General features: G+C 45.1%; 1 protein-coding gene across 1 annotated transcript in view; it reads right to left on the reverse strand.

Annotated features, from left to right (window-relative positions):
* TAF1 (TATA-box binding protein associated factor 1) overlaps positions 1-22902 on the reverse strand; it is a 493091-nt gene that overhangs the window by 202999 nt on the left and 267190 nt on the right. Inside the window, 1 exon segment of the mRNA XM_030210565.1 lies at positions 14135-14300. Coding sequence (XP_030066425.1) covers positions 14135-14300 — 166 coding nt within the window.

Here is a 22902-nt window from a genome sequence, read left to right on the forward strand (position 1 = left end):
AGCAGAAATTTAAGAGATTACTTACTGTCCTCAGATTTGTTTGATTTAGAATCTATAGAGACTTGTCAGGGACATTTCCCTTTGAAGTACTTTTTGCCCATTATCTATAGCAGGAGATAAATGTTTGTTTAAACAACCATGTCATCAAATTAAGAGGATTTATGCAATTTGGTGTCCTTGTACCTTAGTGTATGTCGGTAAAAACATATGCTTACTTTAAAAACTCATTTAATTGAGCACTGAAGCAGATTGCGCTGTAGTAAATTGACTGCCCCTCTTGTAGAGCACTGTTTGCAGTTCCAGCATGAATTTGGGCATTTAAGGTTTTGTGTGTTAGAAACTATTCGAATTTTGCGTCGAGAGGGGATGTCAATACAATTTCTCCGTAACAAAGAAAGAAAATGTATTTTTAATTTGATGACAGTGGAACCTCATGGTTTAAACCACAAGATTGACTGGTTTCAAGTTGATGTTTTTATGATGTCATTTATGCATCATTAGCTGTATGTGAGGGGTGCCTCTGTTAAAGTTTTTAAGGAAGATGCTATCAGAAGTTGAGCTTCTTGCTGTCTATTGGTATGTGGTCATTCTTTGACCAGTGTGAGAGGTTAGCCTTTAGTGGGTCATAAAATGTTGTATGTGCAATGTTTTAAACACAGTGTTCACATTCTCTTAAACCTTTAATGCTTGTTTATTTCTCTGATATGTAGCGATCTACTACTACTACTACTTAACATTTCTAGAGCGCTACTAGGGTTACGCAGCGCTGTACAATTTAACAAAGAGAGACAGTCCCTGCTCAAAGAGCTTACAATCTAATAGACAAGTGAACGGTCGGTCCGATCGGGGCAGTCAAATTGGGGCAGTCTGGATTCACTGAACGGTAAGGGTTAGGTGCCGAACGCAGCATTGAAGAGGTGGGCTTTAAGCAAAGACTTGAAGACGGGCAGGGAGGGGGCTTGGCGTAAGGGTTCAGGAAGGTTGTTCCAAGCATAGGGTGAGGCAAGGCAGAATGAGCGGAGCCTGGAGTTGGCGGTGGTGGAGAAGGGTACTGAGAGGAGGGATTTATCCTGTGAACGGAGGTTACGGGCGGGAACGTAAGGGGAGATGAGGGTAGAGAGGTAGTGAGGGGCAGCAGACTGAGTGCATTTGTAGGTAAGAAGGAGAAGCTTGAATTGAATGCGGTATCTGATCGGAAGCCAGTGAAGTGACCTGAGGAGAGGGGTGATATGAGTATATCGGTTCTGGCGGAATATGAGACGTGCAGCAGAGTTCTGAACAGACTGAAGGGGGGATAGATGGCTAAGTGGGAGGCTGGTGAGGAGTAAGTTGCAGTAGTCCAGGCGAGAGGTAATGAGAGCGTGGACGAGAGTTCGGGTGGTGTGTTCAGAGAGGAAAGGGCGAATTTTGCTGATGTTAAAGAGGAAGAAGCGACAGGTCTTGGCTATCTGCTGGATATGCGCATAGAAGGAGAGAGAGGAGTCAAAGATGAATCCGAGGTTGCGGGCAGATGAGACGGGGAGGATGAGGGTGTATCAACTGAGATAGAAAGTGGAGGAAAGAGGAGACGTGGGTTTTGGTGGAAAGACGATAAGCCTCGGTCTTGGACATGTTCAGTTTCAGGTGGCGGTTGGACATCCAGGCAGCAATGTCGGATAAGCAGGCCGATTACCTTTGCCTGGGTCTCCGCGGTGATGTCTGGTGTGTGAGAGATACAGTTGGGTGTCATCAGCATAGAGATGATACTGGAAACCATAGATGAGATCGGGAGCCCAGGGAAGAGGTGTAGATGGAAGAGAAGGGGTCCAAGGACGATCCCTGGGGAACACCAACAGGTAAGGGGATGGGGGTGGAGGAAGATCCATGAGAGTGAACTTTGAAGGTGCGGTGGGAGAGATAGGAGGAGAACCAGGAGAGGACAGAGCCCTGGGAACCCAAATGAGGACAGTGTTGCAAGAAGTAGTCATGATTGACAGTGTCAAAGCGGCGGGAATAGATCCAGGAGGATGAGGATGGAGTATGTGGCCTCTGGATTTGGCAAGGAACAGGTCATTACAGACTTTAGAAAGTGCTGTTCTGTCGAGTGAAGAAGGGCGGAATAACGGATTGAAGCGGATCAAGGCATGGCATGGAGAGGAGAGAAAATCAAGGCAGCGGCTGGTGACTCTGCGCGCTCCAGTGTACTGGAGAGGCAGGGTATAGAGGGAGATGGGGCAGGTAGTTTGGATGGACAGGTAGGGTCTAGTGATGGGTTTTTTTGAGGAGTGGCGTGACTACAGCATGCTTGAAGGTGTCGGGACAGTTGCAAGTGGATGAGAGAGAGGTTGAGGATATGACAGATGGGGGGGTGATAGTAGGAGAGATGGTGTTAAGTAAGTGGTGGGGATGGGATCAGAGGAAAGTGGTGCATTTTGAGGAGAGCAGAAGGGCGGCGGTTTCCTCCTTGGAGATATCAGGAAAGGAGGAGAAGGAGGTCTGGGTTGGTTGGTTGAGGGAGAGGGTTGAAGGGTGAAGAGGAGGAGGTGGCTTGGTAGTGAACTCAAGGTTGATCTTTTGCACCTTGTCGCGGAAGTAGTCAGCCAGTGATTGAGGAGAGAGTGACGGGGGGGTGGGAGCGGAGGGCACTTTGAGGAGGGAGTTAAGGGTGGAGAAGAGACGACGAGGGTTAGAGCTGAGAGAATTAGTCCATTGGGTTTAATAGTCCTGTTTGGCAAGGAATAGTGAGGACTGGAAGGAGGATAGCATGAATTTGTAGTGAAGGAAATCTGAATGGGTGCGAGATTTCCTCCAGAGGCGTTCAGCAGATCGGGCGCAGGAGCGAAGGTAACGGATGCAAGGGGTCAGCCAGGGCTGGGGATTAGTACGCCTTGTGGGACGGGAGGTGGATGGTTGCAAGGGTGTCAGGAAGCAGAGGAGAGAGTGGCACTGTAAGCGGAGACAGCCTCGTCAACAGACTCAGAGGACATGATGGAGGGGAGGAGATTAGAAATACTAGATGATAAGGTGGGAGGGTCAATAGTCTGGAGATTCCTGGAAGTAGTGGTTAATGTTGGGCGGGGCTGAGGGGGAGGGTGAAGAAGTGTGAAGGTGATCAGGTGATGATCAGAGACAGGAAGAGCTGAGGTGTGGAAATTGGAGGGTGAGCCGGAAGAGGAGAGGACGAGGTCAAGGCAATGGCCATCACGGTGAGTAGGGGTGGTGGAACATAGCTGGAGGTTGAAGGAGGATGTTAGAGTGAGGAACTGTCTGTAGGGGAACTCCAGAAGCAGGTATTTGATAATGCCAAAACGACATTAAGACTTTAAAGCCTGATTTCCTGATGTGTGTGCGTCAAGTCTTGCCCAATACTGAAGTAGGCAGCAGATGCAAAAATCTACAAAAGCTAAGTGCTTTCTTTTAGATCGCTTTTCATTGTGATGTTGATTTTGTTGTGTTAGTTATGTTGTAGTGCATTTCCTGTGCAGTGGATTTAAAGTTTAAGAGTTGGAATAAATTTTGGATAGTATAATTGTTTAAATAAGTTAGCAAGCACATTGAAGGGGTAAACGTTTGAGGAATTTAAGACCTAAGGTTGGGACTTGAAATGGGATGGCCTATAAGAAAACCAATAACCTGTTAAAGGTCAAAACTAAATTTCTGATACCCCTCTTGTGCATATGTATCCATAAAAAAATTGGGAGGGAGGATCAGAGTATGTGAATTAGTGCTAGTAACCTATTTATCTTCCTGTCATCCACTCTGAATTTTGCAGGTACATGCAGGCTAGAAAACTAATAATGTAATGTAAAAACCTGGTTACTGAAACATGGTTGCTATGTACTGTGACAGCTAGTGACTGAACCGTGTAGCTGCCCCTGGTTGCTATGTGTACTGCCAATTAATGGTGATGAAACACAACAATACCTGTTATCGTGGGAGTGGCACCCTGTGGTTAAAATGTAGAATCTATCCTCTGAAAACTGTTGACAGTGACATCTAATGATTTAACACCGTTTCATTTTATTACTCTTTCCAAACAGCATGTTTGGGTACCACCCTTTCAAATTACCCATATGCTTTTCCCACTTGTTACCATGATTTGCATCCGTTCTAACACAACCCCAGGATATTGTCATTCACTGTAAACACACATTGTAATCAATGCACTCTTATTAGCACAAAGGATAGACAGTCCATTTCTCACATAAAACATTGTTTTGTCCTAGAACGGCTTTGAGAATTCCCCTCAAAATATTTGTGTCATGGATAAATGGACAAAAGTCAGGAAATCAGAATTTATTTATTATTACATTTATACCCCACCTATTCTTTTTTTTTTTTTTTTTTAAGTATTTTTATTAAATTTTTTACATACATAGAACATATGCTGATAACAATGATTAAACCATTTTCTGAATGTTCTATCCATTACCCCCCACCCCCCTAACTAACACATATTATTGCTAATGACCATTATTCCTACATGTTGCATCTTTGCTCTATAACCAGATTAACTACTACTACTACTTAACATTTCTAGAGCGCTACTAGGGTTACGCAGCGCTGTACAATTTAACAAAGAAGGACGTTTCCTGCTCAGGTGGAGCTTACAATCTAAAGGACAAACTGTCAGTTGGTGTAGTCTAGATTTTCTAAGTATAGGTGTGGTGGTTAGGTGCCAAAAGCGACATTGAAGAGGTGGGCTTTGAGCAGTGATTTGAAGATGGGTAGGGAGGGGGCTTGGCGTATGTGCTCAGGGAGTTTGTTCCACGCTTGAGGTGAGGCAAAGCAGAAAGGGCGGAGCCTGGAGTTGGCGGTGGTGGAGAAAGGTACTGAAAGGAGGGATTTGTCTAGAGAGCGGAGGTTACGGGTAGGAACGTAAGGGGAGATGAGGGTATAGAGGTAAGGAGGGGCTGCGGATCGAGTGCATTTGTAGGTTAGTAGGAGAAGCTTGAACTGTATGCGGTACCTGATCGGAAGCCAGTGAAGTGACTTGAGGAGAGGAGTGATATGCAGTCTATCGGTCCAGGCGGAAGATAAGACGTGCAGCCGAGTTCTGAATGGACTGACGGGGGATAGATGGCTAAGTGGGAGGCCGTGAGGAGTAGGTTGCAGTAGTCAAGGCGAGAGGTAATGAGAGAGTGGATGAGAGTACGGGTGGTGTGCTCAGAGAGGAAAGGGCGAATTTGCTAATGTTATAGAGGAAGAAGCGACAGGTCTTGGCTATCTGCTGGATATGTGCAGAGAAGGAGAGGGACGAGTCGAAGATGACACCGAGGTTGTGGGCAGATGAGATGGGGACGATGAGGGTGTTATCAACTGAAATAGAGAGTGGAGGGAGAGGAGAGGTGGGTTTGGGTGGGAAGACAAGAAGTTCGGTCTTGGCCATGTTCAGTTTCAGGTGGCGATTGGACATCCATGCAGCAATGTCGGATAAGCAGGCCGATACTTTGGCCTGGGTTTCCGCAGTGATGTCTGGTGTGGAGAGATAAAGCTGGGTGTCGTCAGCATAGAGATGGTAGTGGAAGCCATGAGATGAGATTAAGGAGCTGTTATTATTCTAGGTGCATCCAGGTCCACACCATCTGTCAGTCTCCATGCTGTATATTTGTCCCATTGTTTATGGAATTGTATAATCCGCCCTTCCTTTATTGCAGTCATTTTAGACATTTGGTAGAGGTAATCCATCTTATGTACCACCTTTATCACTGGTGGCATTGAGGGCTGTTTCCATGCCGAAGCTAATGCAATCTTCCCTGCGACCAGCCACACTGAGGCCAGGCGGTGCGTTATTGATGGAATTCCTGTCGGTTGAAAATGCAGTAGGCATGTCTCCACCTTCAAGTCGTATTGTTCCCCGACGATTTTTTCCTAGCATCCGGGTCAACTCTAACCAGTACTTCTGTGCCTTAGGGCATGTCCACCAGATATGAGCCATATCACCTATTTCCTTGCATCCCCTCCAGCACAACTGTTTTCTTTCTTATACAGTTTGCTATCTTATTGGGTGTCAGATACCATTAATACAACATTTTATAACCATTTTCCACTAGAGAACTAGAAATAGATACTTTTAGCATATACATCAGTGCTTTTTCCCACCTTTTGGTATCATATTTTATTTGGAAAGCTTTTTCCCATCTTTGGGTGTAACGCTCTAGTGGGTTATAATATGATCCTACCGCTCTATATAATCGGAAATACACTCTCTTTGGCATCCCCCTCCCATAGCCTTTTTCTATGACAGTATCCCCTTCAGTTAGCTCCCCTTAGCTCGACCGGTTTACCTAATCCTGATTCTATTATAGTGACACAGATGGACATCGGTAGATCAAATCCTCTTGGAGATCTGCAAATGGTATCATATTCCCATCAGCCCATATTTGATTTAAAGCTACCAAACCCCATTTGTTTCCATATTCTAAACACATTATCTGCTGCCCCTACGGGATAGCCCATAGCTGTCTGTATCTTCATACGACTAAAGTATTTCCTGCCTGGTAAAAACTTCTGGCGCAGGGTACTCCAAGTTTGCAGGGGGAAACGTACTGCGGGGGGTGCCTGTCTTATACATGCTAATAGTTGTCTCTGCGGAGCCCATAGTATAGCGTCTGGCCGCTCCATACTCAACCAGTGTTTCTCGATTTGTAGCCAGGGCTTTAAGATGTTTGTGCTCCATGCCGCTAGCACACGTAGCTATGTGGCTTGATTGGTACTGGAGCGAAATTGGGTTACCCCCATGCCCCCCCTTATCTTTAGGTTGATACATATCTGCCCTCACTCTAGGTGGTTTATGTTGCCGTATGTAAGCGAATACTTTGCGCTGTAGGTGGCGAAAGAATTGTTTGGGGAGCGGCAGGGGCAATGCCATAAAAAGGTATAAAATCTTTGGCAGGACCATCATTTTTACAGCTGATATCCTTCCCAGCCATGATAATTCCAGCCCTTCCCATCTCTCTAGTTCTGGAACAGTCCCGAACTGTATGGGGAAAGTTGGCCTCATATATATCTGCCACTTTAGCTGTAAGATTAATCACCAAATATCTCAGTGACCGAGTGATCCGAGTGACCCAACGAAAGGGATATTTCTGGCGCAGTGATAACTCCAACTCCTCGGCAGGCCCACCCCCATTATCTCTGACTTGCCCATGTTCACCCGAAACCCCGACAGTCTCCCATATTTTTGTAAGCTCTGCATCACCCCTGTAGAGATTCCTGAGAGTTAGTCAGTGTGAGCAGGATGTCATCCGCAAACACATTATCTTATGGGCTCTTCACCTAGGTTCAACCATGTATGTCTATGTGCTGTCTAATATGTTGGGCTAATGGTTCCATCATGGAGGTGCGAACAGCGTGGAGATAACGCACATCCCTGACGATGTTCCCCTCCCTAGTTGTATTAGCTCAGAACCTGATCCGTTAATTAGCAATGAGGCGCTTGGATTTGAGTCAACAATGTAGCCATTAGGTGAACCGTCCGAGATACCCATCTGTTCCAGCACTTAAAACATGAACATCCATTGGACCCGATCAAATGCCTTTTCGGCGTCTAGCGATAATAGCAGTGTTGGTTGTTTTGTGTCCCCCCAACTTCATGGATTAGATGGATTGCTCTACGTATCAGAAGGCATACCATAAACATCCATCTTAAAATACTAATAATAAACACTTGTAACAATGCTCCTACTGGCTAAGTCCGTGAAGCCTCCTCACCACCAGCATCCGAGCTCTCTCGTTTTCCTCTTTATGTGTTTCTTCTTCTTCTTGGGCCTGTTTTTGGGATTTGCAACCCAGGCCCCCCTTTTCTTCAACGCTCCTCGGCTGTTTTAAACCCAGTCCAATTACAGCCAGGGTTTCTCTCAGCCACAGCTCAATAAAGTCAGGCTGTTTCTAACACAGTCCAATTACAGCCAGGCTTCTCTCAGCACAGTTCAATGGAGCTAGGCTGTTTTCAAACACAGTCCAAGTACAGCCAGGCTTCTCTCAGCACAGCTCAATAAAGTCAGGCTGTTTCTAACACAGTCCAATTACAGCCAGGCTTCTCTCAGCACAGCTCAATAAAGTCAGGCTGTTTCTAACCCCGTCCAATTACAGCCCGGCTTCTCTCAGCACAGTTCAATGGAGCTAGGCTGTTTCAAACACAGTCCAAGTACAGCCAGGCTTCTCTCAGCACAGCTCAATAAAGTCAGGCTGTTTCTAACACAGTCCAATTACAGCCAGGCTTCTCTCAGCACAGCTCAATGGAGCTAGGCTGTTTCAAACACAGTCCCAGTACAGCCAGGCTTCTCTCAGCACAGCTCAATAAAGTCAGGCTGTTTCTAACACAGTCCAATTACAGCCAGGCTTCTCTCAGCACAGTTCAATGGAGCTAGGCTGTTTCAAACACAGTCCCAGTACAGCCAGACTTCTCTCAGCACAGCTCAATAAAGTCAGGCTGTTTCTAACACAGTCCAATTACAGCCAGGCTTCTCTCAGCACAGTTCAATAAAGTCAGGCTTTGCGCGGGCTCAAAGCCTTGGGTCCCACCCTCTGGGTCAGTCTCTATTCTCCTGACCTCCTCCCGCTTTGACCCAGGGCCTCTCCCCTATACCTCCAGTGCTGGCTGAGCCATAGCCAAGAGCTCCATGGGTTCGTCTAAGACCAGCTCAGCCTCCTCTTGCTCCATCTCCCTCTGGTTCCTTCTCCCCCTCTCCTTCAGTAGCCCAGTCCATTTTCTCCTCTCCCCCCCCCCCCCCACCCCTTTTCCAGCTGATTACACTTTTCTTCATTAACTCTGCTAGGCTGCTTTTCCTTCTCCTGCCACCGGTTCCACCACCTCCTCCACCAGGTGGGAGAATCAGCTTTTCCTTTTCCTGGCGGCCCTCTGTCTGGAGCTCCTTGGTTCTGCACCCTACTTCTCCTCCCCCGGAGCTCTCCTGTGGCCTTCTGGGAGTTGTAGTTTCCCAGCTTTATGTCCCTTTTGGGCAAAACCTGAGCATCCCTAGGGTCTTCCCTCCTACCCTCCGGCTCTCTTTTCTCCGGTGGGTAGCTGGGGTCCCCCTTCCTTTCGGCATATTCCTTACACACTACACACGATCTTTGTAAAACTGAAATCTTATCACACAACACTACCTCCTAAACCTCATGTCAAACAAGGTCTCTCTATAGTCGATGACCTAATGTAGATTATTATATTCACATTTATTACTCAGGAACCTTCATGCTATACCATAATGTACTCTTCATTACCATATATGTAAGCACATGGTATATATATATATATATATATATATATACCATGATCCATTCCATATATGTTATGTTTCATGTATGTTACCATATATGTATACACCTTAACACAATACCTTTTGCAATTCTGTTACCTGGAAATGGCAACCGCCATTACGGCAAATGTAAGCCACATTGAGCCTGCAAATAGGTGGGAAAATGTGGGATACAAATGCTACAAATAAATAAATAAATAAAATAAATAAATATCTTATCGAAAGTCTGTCTCCCTATTATGAAACCAGTTTGGTCAGCATGGACTAACTTTGGCATCACCCGTTGTAATCGATGGGCTAAAATTTTGGAAAGATTTATAGTCCGACCCTAACAAAGAGATTGGGCGGTAGGACCCCCATTTCTGCGGATCTTTCCTGGTTTCCAGTAGAAGTGTTATACTTGCCAGCCGCCACGAATATGGTACTCCAATTGAGAGTCCATTTCATTGAATACTCGGACCAGTATTGGGGCCAACAATTTGCTATACTTTTTGTAGTATTTATTTGTATATCCATCAGGGCCCGGGGCTTTCCCATTCGGCAGACCTTGGATGACCCACTGCACCTCCTCTAACGTGATTGGGTTTGATAATGACTCATCCTCCCCGGCCGTCAGCTTTGGGAGTGCTGCCTGCTTTAGATACTCTTGGATCTCTTACGGTGTTGCTATTTCTTCAGCCTGGTATAACCCTTGATAGAATTTATAGAAGACTGCCTTAATGTCCTCGAGTTTAGTACATGTTTTCCCCTCATCTGTACGAATTGTATGTATATAGGTGTCACATCCGTCGCTCCCTCCGGCTGCTCCTCCGCGGGAAGCAGGAGCCGGCGTCCACCACGACGAAGGCCGGCTTTCTTGAGGCCACGGCGGGGAGCCGGGGCTCGCCGTGGTGATGGCCGCCCAGTCTGGGGCCGGAGGCCGCGGCTGCCGGACTCTCGATCGCCGGCTATGGGGGCTGTGTTTGCGCCAGTAAGGGAAATGGCGCCGAGGCGCGATGGCCGGCGTCGTCTTCATTCTCGGGCGCGGGAACCCGAAGATCCGCCTCAGAGGAGTTTAGACTGGAAGGCCAGTACGGTAGTCTCGCCTGGGAGATCGGACAGAGCCAATCAGAAGGGTTCTGTCGATATCCAGGTTCCTGAATGGCCGGCTATGTCTTCGGGGGCTGGGCGGATTGATTGCCGAACAGTATTTAAGGAATGAGCCTGAGATAGGATATTGCTTCAGGTTCTGTTTCCCGAGGCCAATCTCCATTTATTCCTGTGTTCAGTTGGTTTCCTGGTGCTTCTGGTTTGACTACTGGACTGTTCCTAGTTTACTCTGCTAGCCGCCTGCCTTGACCTCTTGCCTGACTCTGACTACTCTGCTAGCCGTCTGCCCTGACCTCTTGCCTGACTCTGGCTACGCTGTTAGCTGCCTGCCTTGAACTGTTGCCTGTTTGTGGACGTCTCTATATTCCATCTGCCCTCTTCTCTCCTGGTTCCAGTCCAGGTCAGTCCGTCAACCCGCGGTTCCCTGAAGTCCCGTGACCGCCTGCAGCTGGGGGCTCAACCCTTGGTGAATGGCGGTCGCCGCGGGTGAAGACTTGGGGTTGCTCGGCTGTCCTTTGAGGTCCCTCGGGGCCTTGCGGGACCTAAGGGCTCACCTTCCTTGTGGACAAGACAATAGGAGTTTAAAGCGCGCTTCTTTAGCTTATATGCTAATATTCTCGATGTTCTATTACCGCATTTGAAATGTGTTTGTCTGACCTGCTGTAATCGTTCTGCTACTTCCGCTAATTGTAATTCCCTAAGGGCCAGTTGAATAGCATGTATCCAATTTTGAGAGTGTTGTGATAGGGGTTGTTGTTGAGCTTGCAAGGTCAAGCCGAGCAGTTCCGCGTGTAATGCTAGTATGTGAGCATTCGCTTGCTTCTTCATGTATGCCTGTAACGCTATTATTTTCCCTCTGATAACTGCTTTTAGGCCCTCCCACAGTATCTGCGAGGTTACCGCCCCATTATCATTAATGGCTAAGTATTCCTTTATCTCTGCTTCCAGACGTGTAATCACCGTGGGATTTGCTAGCAGCTCATCATTGAAACGCCATGATGGAATCTCAGGGGTTCTCACCACCCATTCTAACTCTAATATGACCGGTGCATGATCTGACCATGATCTAGAGAGGATTTGTATATCTTCTACTTTGGAGAATATAGTGGGAGGCCCTAGCCACATATCTATATGCGAGCGTGAGTCATGGACCACAGAGTAATATGTATACCCCCTGGACTGTGGGGTGTCTTTGGTGCCAGATGTCTATTAATTGCCAAGTACCCAAGAATTTGTGTAGTTGGGCTATATCTGATTGAGCGTAACGCACTCCACCTGCCAAGTTATCTAGCCATGGTTGTAGCGTCAGATTGAAGTCTCCTACTACTACTAGTGTGCCTATAATGTTCTTGCTCAGAGCCTTGGATACTTCCTTATAAAAGGTACCTTGATGTTCATTGGGGGCATATATGTTTAAAAGAGAAAGCGTCTCAATTCCTAGGCGCACTATCAACATTAAATATCGGCCCTCTCTGTCCCTCATTACTTTCTGCACTTGCCACGGGTATTGATTGGCTAGCGCTATAAGGACTCCCTTTTTCTTTTTTTCTTTATGATTAGATGCAAAATATATTGCCGGCCTTTGCCCCCCTGGCACATATATTCCTTGGCTGGGAGCAAATGTGTTTCTTGTATAAAGGACACATCTGCCTTTAGGCACTGTATCTCCTTAAACAGCAGCTGGCGTTTCATAGGGGAGTTTAATCCCTTAACAGTAAGGGTCATGCATGTTATTCTACTCATCTCCAGAGTTTAATGAAAGATCTATGGTCTAAGTCCTCTGACTGATGGCGCCTAGTTAGCCCCATTATTATTCTGTATCCGGTCACCAAGTCTTCTTGACTTTCCCTTCTACTTCCCTTCCCCCCACCCATCCCTCTCTCCCTCCTCCCTACAAGTTGGCACATCTGTATCCCTTGCGCAGATGTGCCTTTGGGGAAGAGACCTCACCCCCCTCCTTATATATGCAGATATTTAGTATAACCCCCCGCTAACCATTATCAAACAAGCAAACTCTTAAATAAAACAGACATTTCCCCTTTTTTTTTTGCATAAACAGATTATATATCTTATACCATATTGGTTTTTCTATTGATACCATATCTGAAAGTCTCGTTCGTAGTTGATCTTCCCGAATCAACTGCTATTCCTCATTTTGATCCTGCGTTTCCTCCCATCCAATTGCTCAATGTCCACTTTGTTCGCTGCAGGCTTTAAGTCGGGATTCCGAGTGCTGCCGCAGGAGGCGTCCCTTACCCTTTGGTCACTCTTTGCCATCGCGGGTTTAGGCGGTTTGGCCACGATTGATTGTTGGGCTGGATTCCCTTTTTACTGCAAAGACCTTCTGGAAATATCTCTTTCCGCTTCTGCAGGTTTCGTATTTGATGGAGCTTACCATCTTGTGGAAGCGTAGGGCAAAAGGATAGCTCCACCAGTACCGAATCCCCTCAGCATGCAGAAATTGGGTGAAGGGCTTTAATTCTGCTCTCCTCTTCAAAGTGCAGGCCGCTAAGTCTTGGTAGCATTCTATAGCATAAGAGTCCCACTGGAAATCTGACGATGTCCGGGATGCCTGCATGATTTTTTCCTTTAGTTTAAAGTCATCAAAACAAGCAATGAGGTCTCGTGGCTTGTTTACTCTTGGCGATCCCAACGCCCGGTGGGCACGCAAGATCTGAATCTCTGAGGGATCTTTACTGATATTTATCATTGCCAGCAGTGCACTCGCGATCTTTTGTACCACCATTTCACAGTCAGCATATGTTGGTACTTCTGGAAGCTCTCTGAATCTTATGTTATTCCTTCTACTTTGATTCTCTAGGTCCTCCAGCTTGTCCCATATCTGTTGTGACTCTTGTTTGAATTCAGCAGCTTGTCGATTTAGCCCCTGTATTGCTTCAGCCTGCTCTTCCAGCCTTTCCTCGTTCTCTTCCATGCGGATGCCCAGTGCCCCGATCTCTCATCTCAGGTCCGCCCCCAGCGCCGTGAGGTCCAAACGCATGGCCTTAAGATCGGATTGTATTTCTTTCACCCAGGAGCCGATGTCCCACAGGGTTGTCTCCTCTTGTCCCGGTCCATCTCCCGACTCAAATAAGGGTGGGGAATTATGCGAGTGCTGCTCTTCTGATGAGCCTGGTTGCTGGTCCGCCGGGGCGTCGCCATATTTGTTCGCGGTTGCATTCATATATGCAAACGCCGACAAATCCACCATGGACGCTTGAGAGGCCATTATATCTTCCTTGCTGCTGTTTTCTTTCGTCAGTCTCTCCCTGCTCCCTCAAATAAAGCTGTTTTAGCGGGGTAGTTATGTTATTTTTTGCTCGCGGTTCATCGGAGCTCTTGGCTTAGGCTGCCATCTCCGCTGGTGACGTCACTTCCTCTCCTATACCCCACCTTTTCCATTGTCAAACAAAGATTTACTTGTTTATCTTTAGAAGTTGATTGTAAGCCTCTAGGGACAGTCACATACCTAGTGTACCTAAATGTAACTCACCTAGAGCTGCAACTGAAGAAACGTGTGAACTAAATCTAAATTAAATAAAAATACAGAGGGAATGAACATCAGAAACGAAATGGAAGATAAAAATTAGTAAAGACCAACACCCCCGTTTACAAAGCTGCGTGGCAATGACAACACAGCATTCAAAGTGAATGGGCTGTACCAGCATTAGTGCACCGGCAGCCGCTAGTATGGCTTTGAAAACAAGGGTGTTAATTAGGAATTTATGGCAGCAATATTAAAAAGCAGCATCTGAATTCCTTATTTTAGATTTTAATAAACACAAAAACTCTTTTGCCCTCACCTTAAGATCAGGTCTTTCCTTCATTTTCTTGGGTTTTTTCTCAGGTGGACCCTTCAGTTTCTCCTTTTCCTGATTCCGTTTAAGTCGCCTCAACTGTTCCTGAATCCTACGCCGCTCTTTCCTCATTTCTTCTCTATGTTGCTCATCAAACAGGGCAAATTTACGGCTAAAAAATAAACACACCAGCAGTTTTAATTCCTAGTAAAAAAAAGCGAAGATAGCGAAGAGGCAAATGATAGCTAATACGGTAAAATTGGGAGATAAGACCTTTTTCAGATATGTAAGTGACATGAGGAAGTGCCATAACAGCATTGTGAGGCTCAAAGCTGAGGGAGAGGAAATAGATGGACGATAAGGATAAAGCTGAACTGCTTAACAAGTTATTTCTGTTCTGTGTCATGGATGAAAGGCTGGGGGTAGGACTGGCGAAAACAAAGGCTAAAGGGGATGGATGTTATGGTAGAACCAATCTCAGTTTACAGAGGACTGTGTTTGTGAGGTAGCTAGCCAAACTAAAAGTAGAGCAATGGGGTCTGATGGGATACACCTGAGGGTGCTCAAAAACTCAGAGAGATTCTAGTGGCTCCGCTGACTGACCTCTTCAATGCTTCCTTAGAAACAGAGTGGTCCTGGAGGACTGAAGAAGGGCAAATATGGTGCCTTTGCACAAGAGTGGAAGTAAGGAGGAGTTGGGAATTACAGCCTGTCAGTCTGACTCAGTGGTGAGTAGCTAATGGAAACGCTACTAAGCAGAGGATTGTGAGATTTCTCGAACTGAATGGAATGCAGGACCCGAGGCAGAATGGATTCACTAGTGGCAGGTCGTGTCAAATGAATTTGACTGACCTCTTCGACTGGGTGATCAAACAGTTGGATGTAGGAGGGGCACTAGATGTGGTATACTTACATTTCAGCAAAGCCTTTGACTCAGTTCCATACAGGCAACTGATAAATAAAGTGAGTGCCCTCGATATGGGACTGACTGGGTTAAAAATTGGTTGAATGGAAGGAGACAGAGGGTAGTGATAAATGGAGCTTGCTCTGAAGAGAGGGATATTGTCAGTGGAGTACCACAGGGATTGGTCCTTGAGTTGGCTCTTTTTAACGTCTTTCTGAGCGATATTGCGGAAGGGCTGTCTGGTAAGGTTTGTCTCTTGTGGATGATACCAAACTCTGCAACAGGGTGGACACCCCGGAGGGTGTGGAATGACATGAGGAAGGACCCTAGCAAAGCCGGAGGAATGGACTGATATTTGGCAACTAAGATGTGTAATGCTAAACAACAATGCAGGGTCATGCACTTGGGTCAGCAAGAATCTGAGGAAACGGACAGTATAGGGGGTGAAGTGCTTCAGTGTACAAAGGAACAGCGGGACTTGGGGGTGATTGTATCTGATGACCTTAAAGCTTCCAAACAGGTAGAAAAAGCGACGGTCAAAGCCAGAAGGATGCTTGGGTGTATAATAAGAGGGATGACCAGCAGGACAAAGGAGGTGATAAAACCCTGCCCCATTTAGAGTACTGTGTGCAATTCTGGGAGACCACACAGACAAAAAGATATAAACAGGATGGGAGTCGGTCCAAAGGGCAGCTACACAATTAGTAAGCAGTCTTGAACACAAAAAATATAGGGACAGGCTTATGAACTTCAACATGTATATGCTGGGAAGAGAAAGGGAGGAGAGAAGATATTGATAAAGATGTTTTAAATATCTCAAGGGCACTAATGTACAGGAAGTGAGCTTTTTTCACCTGAAGGAAAACTCTGGAACAAGGGGGCATACAATGAAGTTAAGAGGGAATAGGCTTAGCAGTAATCTAAGGAAGTATTAATTTCACAGAAAGGGTGGTGGAAGCTTGAAATGGCCTCCAGATGGAGGTTGGGGAGTCGAGGACTGTGTCAGAATTTTATAAAGGCGTGGGATAAGCATGTGGGATCGCTTAGGAAAAGGAAGAGTTAGGGGTTACAAGTGAAGATGGGGCAGACACGATGGGCCATTTGGCCTTTATCTGCCGTCATGTTTCTATGTTTATAATGGCTTATGGACTTTTCTTTTAGGAAGCTATCCAAACCTTTTTCAAACTCCACTAAGCTAACTGCTTTTACCACATTCTCTGGCAATGAATTCCAGAGTTTAATTACACATTGCGTAAAGAAATTATTTTCTCCAATTTGTTTTAAATTTGTTACTTTGGTAGTTTCATTGCGTGCTCCCTAGTCCTAGTATTTTTGGAAAGAGTAAACAAGAGATTCACGTCCACCCGTTCCACTCCACTCAATATTTTATAGACCTCTATTCCCGGCACAGTTCATTGCTGAGCTCTGCATGCAATGTCTCTATCTCCCCCTCCAAGCTCTCTAGTTTTTGGAAAGTTCTGGAAAGAGGTAGTCCAAAATAAAAATTGTGCGCAAATTATTAATGAGATCTGTAACAAGCTACTGTCCCCCGTAGAGGGTGAACAAGGAGAGGTTCCCACAACTGCTATTAAGTTTGACCGGATCCACAGAAGCTTGGGGCCAAGGCGAGAATCACTCCCCAGGGACATTGTGGCTTGTTTTCACGATTATAGTGTTAAAGAAGCGATATGGAAGAAGGCGAGATCTTTGGGTGAAATCCCATGGAAGAACTCTAAAATTATAGTTTTCCAAGACCTGGCGAGAGCAAAACTTCAGAACATTTTGGGACCTCACTAAATACTTACAGAAGTTTGGATATCGCTATCGCTGGCTGCATCCTTTTGGCTTGCTATTTACTGTGATGGGTCTGTCGCGACGGGTCCACACGTTGGCGGAGGCGTGGAAGGCCCTTCTCGATCTTAGATGCATGGGTCTACCGTCTGAGGAAGTGGGGCCAGTCTGGCCCAGCTCCGGTACAGCGAAGAGAAAAAGTTGAATGTAGCAGCAAGGTACGCTCTGGCCGTGGCTCCTCAATGGCTGCTAAGAGTTCTGGAACCTCGGGGGAGGAAGAGCTAACTTGAGACTTTTGGACTGTTAGCTATAGTTTACTCAGCTTAGTTGGAAGGACTGTGGGGTTCCTTAACATTATTTCCCCTCGCAAATGGTAAACAAAAATTTGTTGGTGGTGTTTTTTTGTTTTGTTTTTTGTGTGTATGGTTGTTGGGGGATGATTGCAATTGAAGTTTGAACGTAGGATTGACAGTTTTTGGAGAGACAGGGGAAAAATCAGGTAAGCTGGGGAAGGAAGTGATAAATCAAGGGGACTGGGAGATTGTGGAAATGGTGTCTGCTCTGGCGCTTCCTCAAGGCTTGTGCTGGCCTGTGGTACTGCTGACCAGTCAGGGGTTGGGGGGGGGGATAGGACAGAAAAAGCTAAGGGTAGGTTCTTGGAATGTAAATGGGTCAAATTCCCCAGGCAAATGTAATTTGATCCATAGAGTGTTAAAACGCCTTCAATGGGATGTTCTCTAGGTGAAGGTTTATATCTCCTATTGTTATTTATTTATTTGTTTGTTTGTTGCATTTGTATCCCACATTTTCTCACCTATTTGCAGGCTCAATGTGGCTTACATAGTACTAGAGAGGCATTCACAAACTCCAGAGTGAGTAAATACAAAATGATGTTGTGGTAAGATAAAGTTCTTGTGGAACATTTACATTAGGGAATCATGAAGCGGAAGGGTTGTGTTGTGACCATTACAATCTTTAGTTTTGATGTGTTGCAAAGTTCAGGCATTTAAGTTGGATCGGTAGGGTATGCCTTTTGAAACAAGTTTGTTTTTAGTGATTTCCGGAAGTTTATGTGTCTGTATGTTGTTTTCACAGCTTTTGGTAATGCGTTCCACAGTTGTGTGCTTATGTAGGAGAAACTGGATGCGTAAGTTGATTTGTATTTAAGTCCTTTGCAGTTTGGGTAGTGGAGATTTAGATACGTTTGTGATGATTCAGATGTGTTTCTGATTGGTAGGTCTATGAGGTCTGTCATGTATCCCGGGACTTCGCCAAAGATAATTTTATGGACCAGGGTGCAGATTTTGAAAGCAATGCGTTCTTTGATTGGGAGCCAGTGTAGTTTTTCCTGGAGGGGTTTGGCACTTTCGAATCGCATTTTTCCAAATATAAGCCTGGCTGCCGATTTTGAGCGGTCTGAAGTTTCTTTAAGATTTGTTCTTTGCATCCCGCATAAATTCCATTGCAGTAGTCTACATGACTTGGTACCATTGACTGTATCAAGTTGCGAAATGTTTCCCTCGGGAAGAATGGTTTCACGTGTTTGAGTTTTCACATTGAGTGGAACATTTTCTTTGTTGTAGATTTTGCTTGGCTTTCTAGTGTTAAGTTACGGTCCAGTATGACACCGAGGATTTTCAGGCTGTCTGAGATGGGGAGGGTGTAATCTGGGGTGTTGATACTTGTGGGGTTGTCAGCGCTGTATTGGGATGAGAGGATGAGACAGTGTGTTTTTTCTTTGTTGAGTTTTAATTGAAATGCATTTGCCCATGAGTCCATGATGTTCATGCCGAGGTTGATTTCGTTGGTGATTTCTGTCAATTCATGTTTGTATGGAATGTATATTGTGACATCATCTGCAAAGATGAAAGGGTTAAGGCCTTGGTTGGACAATGCCTTGGCTAGTGGGGTCATCATTAGATTGAAGAGGATCGGTGATCATGGTGAACCTTGGGGTACTCCAAAATCTGCTTTCCACAGTGGTGATATGTTTGAGTTTGATTTCACTTGATAAGTTCTTGTGGTTAGGAAACCCTTGATCCAGCTGAGTATATTTCCACTAATCCCGAAGTAATCTAGTAGTCTTAGTAATATATTATGGTTTATCATGTCGAATGCACTGGACATGTCGAATTGGAGGAGAAGGATGCTTTTGCCTATTGCTATTTCCTGCTTGAATTTGGCTAGGAGAGTAATTAGTACTGTTTCAGTGCAATGGAGGGGGCGAAATCCTGACTGTAATTCTTGTAGAATTGGGAATTTGTTTATATAATCAGTAAGCTGTCTGGATACCATGCTTTCCATCAGTTTGACTACCAGTAGGATAGATGCTACTGGACAGTAATTAGTGATTTCATTTGATTTTTTCTTGGTGTCTTTTGGTATTGGGGTGAGTAGGATGTTCCCATTTTCCTTAGGGAAGAGGCCTAGCTGAAGCATGTAATTTAGATGGGATGTGAGGTCTGTTAAGAAGCAGTCAGGGGCGGATTTTATTAGATAGCTGGGACAGGTATCTAGTTGACAGTGGGTGTTGGAGAACCTACTGATCGCCTGGGTGACTGTTCCGACGGTGAGGAGAGTGAAGTTTGATCAGGTTCGGTCTGCTGGGTATTCTCCAGGTGTTGGGTCCAGACCATTGAGGAAATTTTCGGTATCGGTATTGTCCTGAGGTAGCGTGTTGCGTAGGTTTACAATTTTTTCGTTGAAGTACTTAGCAAGTTTGTCTGCAGATGGGATATCTGTCTTGGTTTTAGTGAACAAGGTGGTGTCTAGGAGGTTGTTCATGAGTTGGTATAATTTCTAATAATGGTTATTACGTCAGGATTTGCGAGGCATGTGTTTGATATAAAGTCCACGAGAGTTGGCTGGGCATCTTTCCAATTTCCTGGTGGTCGATATAATATGATACAAGTCAGGTGAGCTGGGAGGGGGTACCCGATCAAAACAGCCCCGACAAAGAAGCTCCAAACAAAAAAAGCTCCCGACATAATAGTCCCTGACATAACAGCCTGCCCACAATATAACCCTTGACAAGTTAGCCCCCCACAACAAAAGGGCCCGATCAGGCTGCCCAGAATATGGGACTGCATTTTTTTCCTAATAATCTTACCTTGCCAATCAGGATAAGGTTGGTAAGACTATGAAAATGATGACAATATTGTTTTGTTTTATAAATTAGCATGTTGATGGAAGAATAGTTTCTGTAAATAGCAGAACAGATCATGAATACCAGTTTGTAGCTATAGAATTTTGTTTATTAATATATGCATTATGCAATTGAATGCTGGTAGGAGTCTTTATCAGTGAAGATTACAGTTGTAGTTTATTATATTTTTTTGTGATGTTATTTTTTTTCTTAGGGGGCTGTTTTGTTAAGAGGGCTGTTTTGTGTAGAGGCTACTTTGTCAAGGGTTGTTTTGTGGGAGGGGCCATTTTGTCAAGGGTTGTTTTGTGGGAGGGGCCATTTTGTCAAGGGCTGTTTTGTTAGGGTGTGAAATGTCAAGGGCTATTTTGTTACAAGGCTGTTTTGTCAGGGCTCTTTTGTCAGGGATCTTATGACTGGGTGTCCTGGGAGGGATTTGTTTTATAGCCTGATTGCGGCGATTTCAAGTTGTTTATTAATGGATTCCGCAATGGGTTCTGAAATGAATTCTTCTTTGTAGATTAGGGCTATGCCTCCTCCTCTTTTACCTGTTCTGGTCCAATGGTTGATTTTGTATCCTGGAGGGCAGATGTCAAGGATTATGGGGTCATCTTGGTTATGAATCCAAGTTTCACTGATGAATATTAGGTCTAGGTTGTCCTGAGTAATCCAGTCTGTTAAGGTTTCCGTTTTGTTTATTACTGATCTAGTGTTTATAAATCCTATTTGGATCTGTTTAAAGGTTTCATCTAAGGCGGGTATTAATGGAATATTTATTAGTTGACATGTGGTCGATGTGTTGGGTGTGTATGGGTTCTTTTCTCCTGTTTTCTGTTTTTGTTTGTGTGAAGATGATTTTCCATGGTAAGGTCTGGTTTCGATCTGATGACAGTAGTTTAATCTGTTCATCCTATGTTGGGAGTGTATTATGGTGATGATATTATACCCCTGTAAAACTCCATGCTATGTTCCACCTGATCTCCTGCTATTGCTGTTGCTGTGGAAGGAAGGTTGGAACATTTTTGCATATTTGGTGGTCCTGCGATCGGATCAAACCCTTTTGGGAGGCAGTTGTTGCTAAGATTGCTACCCATATGGGTAGACCCTTTTCTTGTGATCCAAAGTGGTGCCTACTAGGCCTGGGTAACAGGCGGGGCCTGAAATGGCATCGCCGTTTTAAGAGAATGTGTCTGACAGCAGCTAAGAATGTTATTGCCAGTTATTGGGAAAGCATGGGGCCTACAGAGGAGGACTGGATTTTAAAACTATCTTTGGTTGGAGAGCTGGAACAACTTACACATAAGAGATTGGGTCTCCACGACCCTACTTCTGAACTATGGACACACTTTGCTGCTTTGACCCAACATTCTAAAAATATTGGAGGGGTGGGGGGTAGGGGGGGAGTTAATTGTTTAGAGTGTTGGGTAATTAAGCTCTGATATTGTTCAACATTTCAGTATACTATCTGTTTGTTTGAAAGACCAATTGTGCTCATTTGTACTGGGCATATTGTGCACGTATTTCTTATGTTTTCAATAAAAATTTAATGTAAAAAAAAATTAAACTCCCTAATCCCTTATTATGTGTCAGTCTTAAATAGATTGTAGGCTCTGTCAAAGCAGGGATTTACTTATGTGTTTGTGTACAGCGCTAAATACGTCTAGAAGTGTTTAGGAATAAGCAGTAGTAGGAGTACCAACTCTTCTGATAATGTGCTCCTTGCACAGACTTATCCATGCAGGTTTTTTCTTCAACTGTTTTTCCTGAAGGATAGGAAACAGAGAGTGGGGTTAAATGGGCAGTATTCACAATGGAGAAGGGTAGTTAGTGGGGTTCCTCAGGGGTCCGTGCTAGGACCGCTGCTTTTTAATATATTTATAAATGATTTAGAGATGGGAGTAACTAGCGAGGTAATTAAATTTGCTGATGACACAAAGTTATTCAAAGTCGTTAAATCGCGACAGGATTGTGAAAAATTACAAGAGGACCTTACGAGACTGGGAGACTGGGCGGCTAAATGGCAGATGATGTTTAATGTGAGCAAGTGCAAGGTGATGCATGTGGGAAAAAAGAACCCGAATTATAGCTACGTCATGCAAGGTTCCACGTTAGGAGTTACGGACCAAGAAAGGGATCTGGGTGTCGTCGTCGATAACACACTGAAACCTTCTGCTCAGTGTGCTGCTGCGGCTAAGAAAGCGAATAGAATGTTGGGTATTATTAGGAAAGGTATGGAAAACAGGTGTGAGGATGTTATAATGCCGTTGTATTGCTCCATGGTGCGACCGCACCTTGAGTATTGTGTTCAATTCTGGTTGCCGCATCTCAAGAAAGATATAGTAGAATTGGAAAAGGTGCAGCGAAGGGCGACTAAAATGATAGTGGGGATGGGACGACTTCCCTATGAAGAAAGACTAAGGAGGCTAGGGCTATACAGCTTGGAGAAGAGACGGCTGAGGGGAGACATGATAGAGGTATATAAAATAATGAGTGGAGTGGAACAGGTGGATGTGAAGCGTCTGTTCACGCTTTCCAAAAATACTAGGACTAGGGGGCATGCGATGAAACTACAGTGTAGTAAATTTAAAACAAATCAGAGAAAAGTTTTCTTCACCCAACGTGTAATTAAACTCTGGAATTCGTTGCCGGACAAAGTGGTGAAGGCGGTTAGCTTAGCAGAGTTTAAAAAGGGGTTGGACGGATTCCTAAAGGACAAGTCCATAAACCGCTACTAAACGGACTTGGAAAAATCCAAAATTCCAGGAATAAAATGTATAGAATGTTTGTACGTTTGGGAAGCTTGCCAGGTGCCCTTGGCCTGGATTGGCCGCTGTCGTGGACAGGATGCTGGGCTCGATGGACCCTTGGTCTTTTCCCAGTATGGCATTACTTATGTACTTATGTACTGTGCTCCCCATTCTAGGATACTTCCTCTTT

The sequence above is a fragment of the Microcaecilia unicolor genome, chromosome 7, assembly GCF_901765095.1.
Source record: "Microcaecilia unicolor chromosome 7, aMicUni1.1, whole genome shotgun sequence".
NCBI lineage: Eukaryota > Metazoa > Chordata > Amphibia > Gymnophiona > Siphonopidae > Microcaecilia > Microcaecilia unicolor.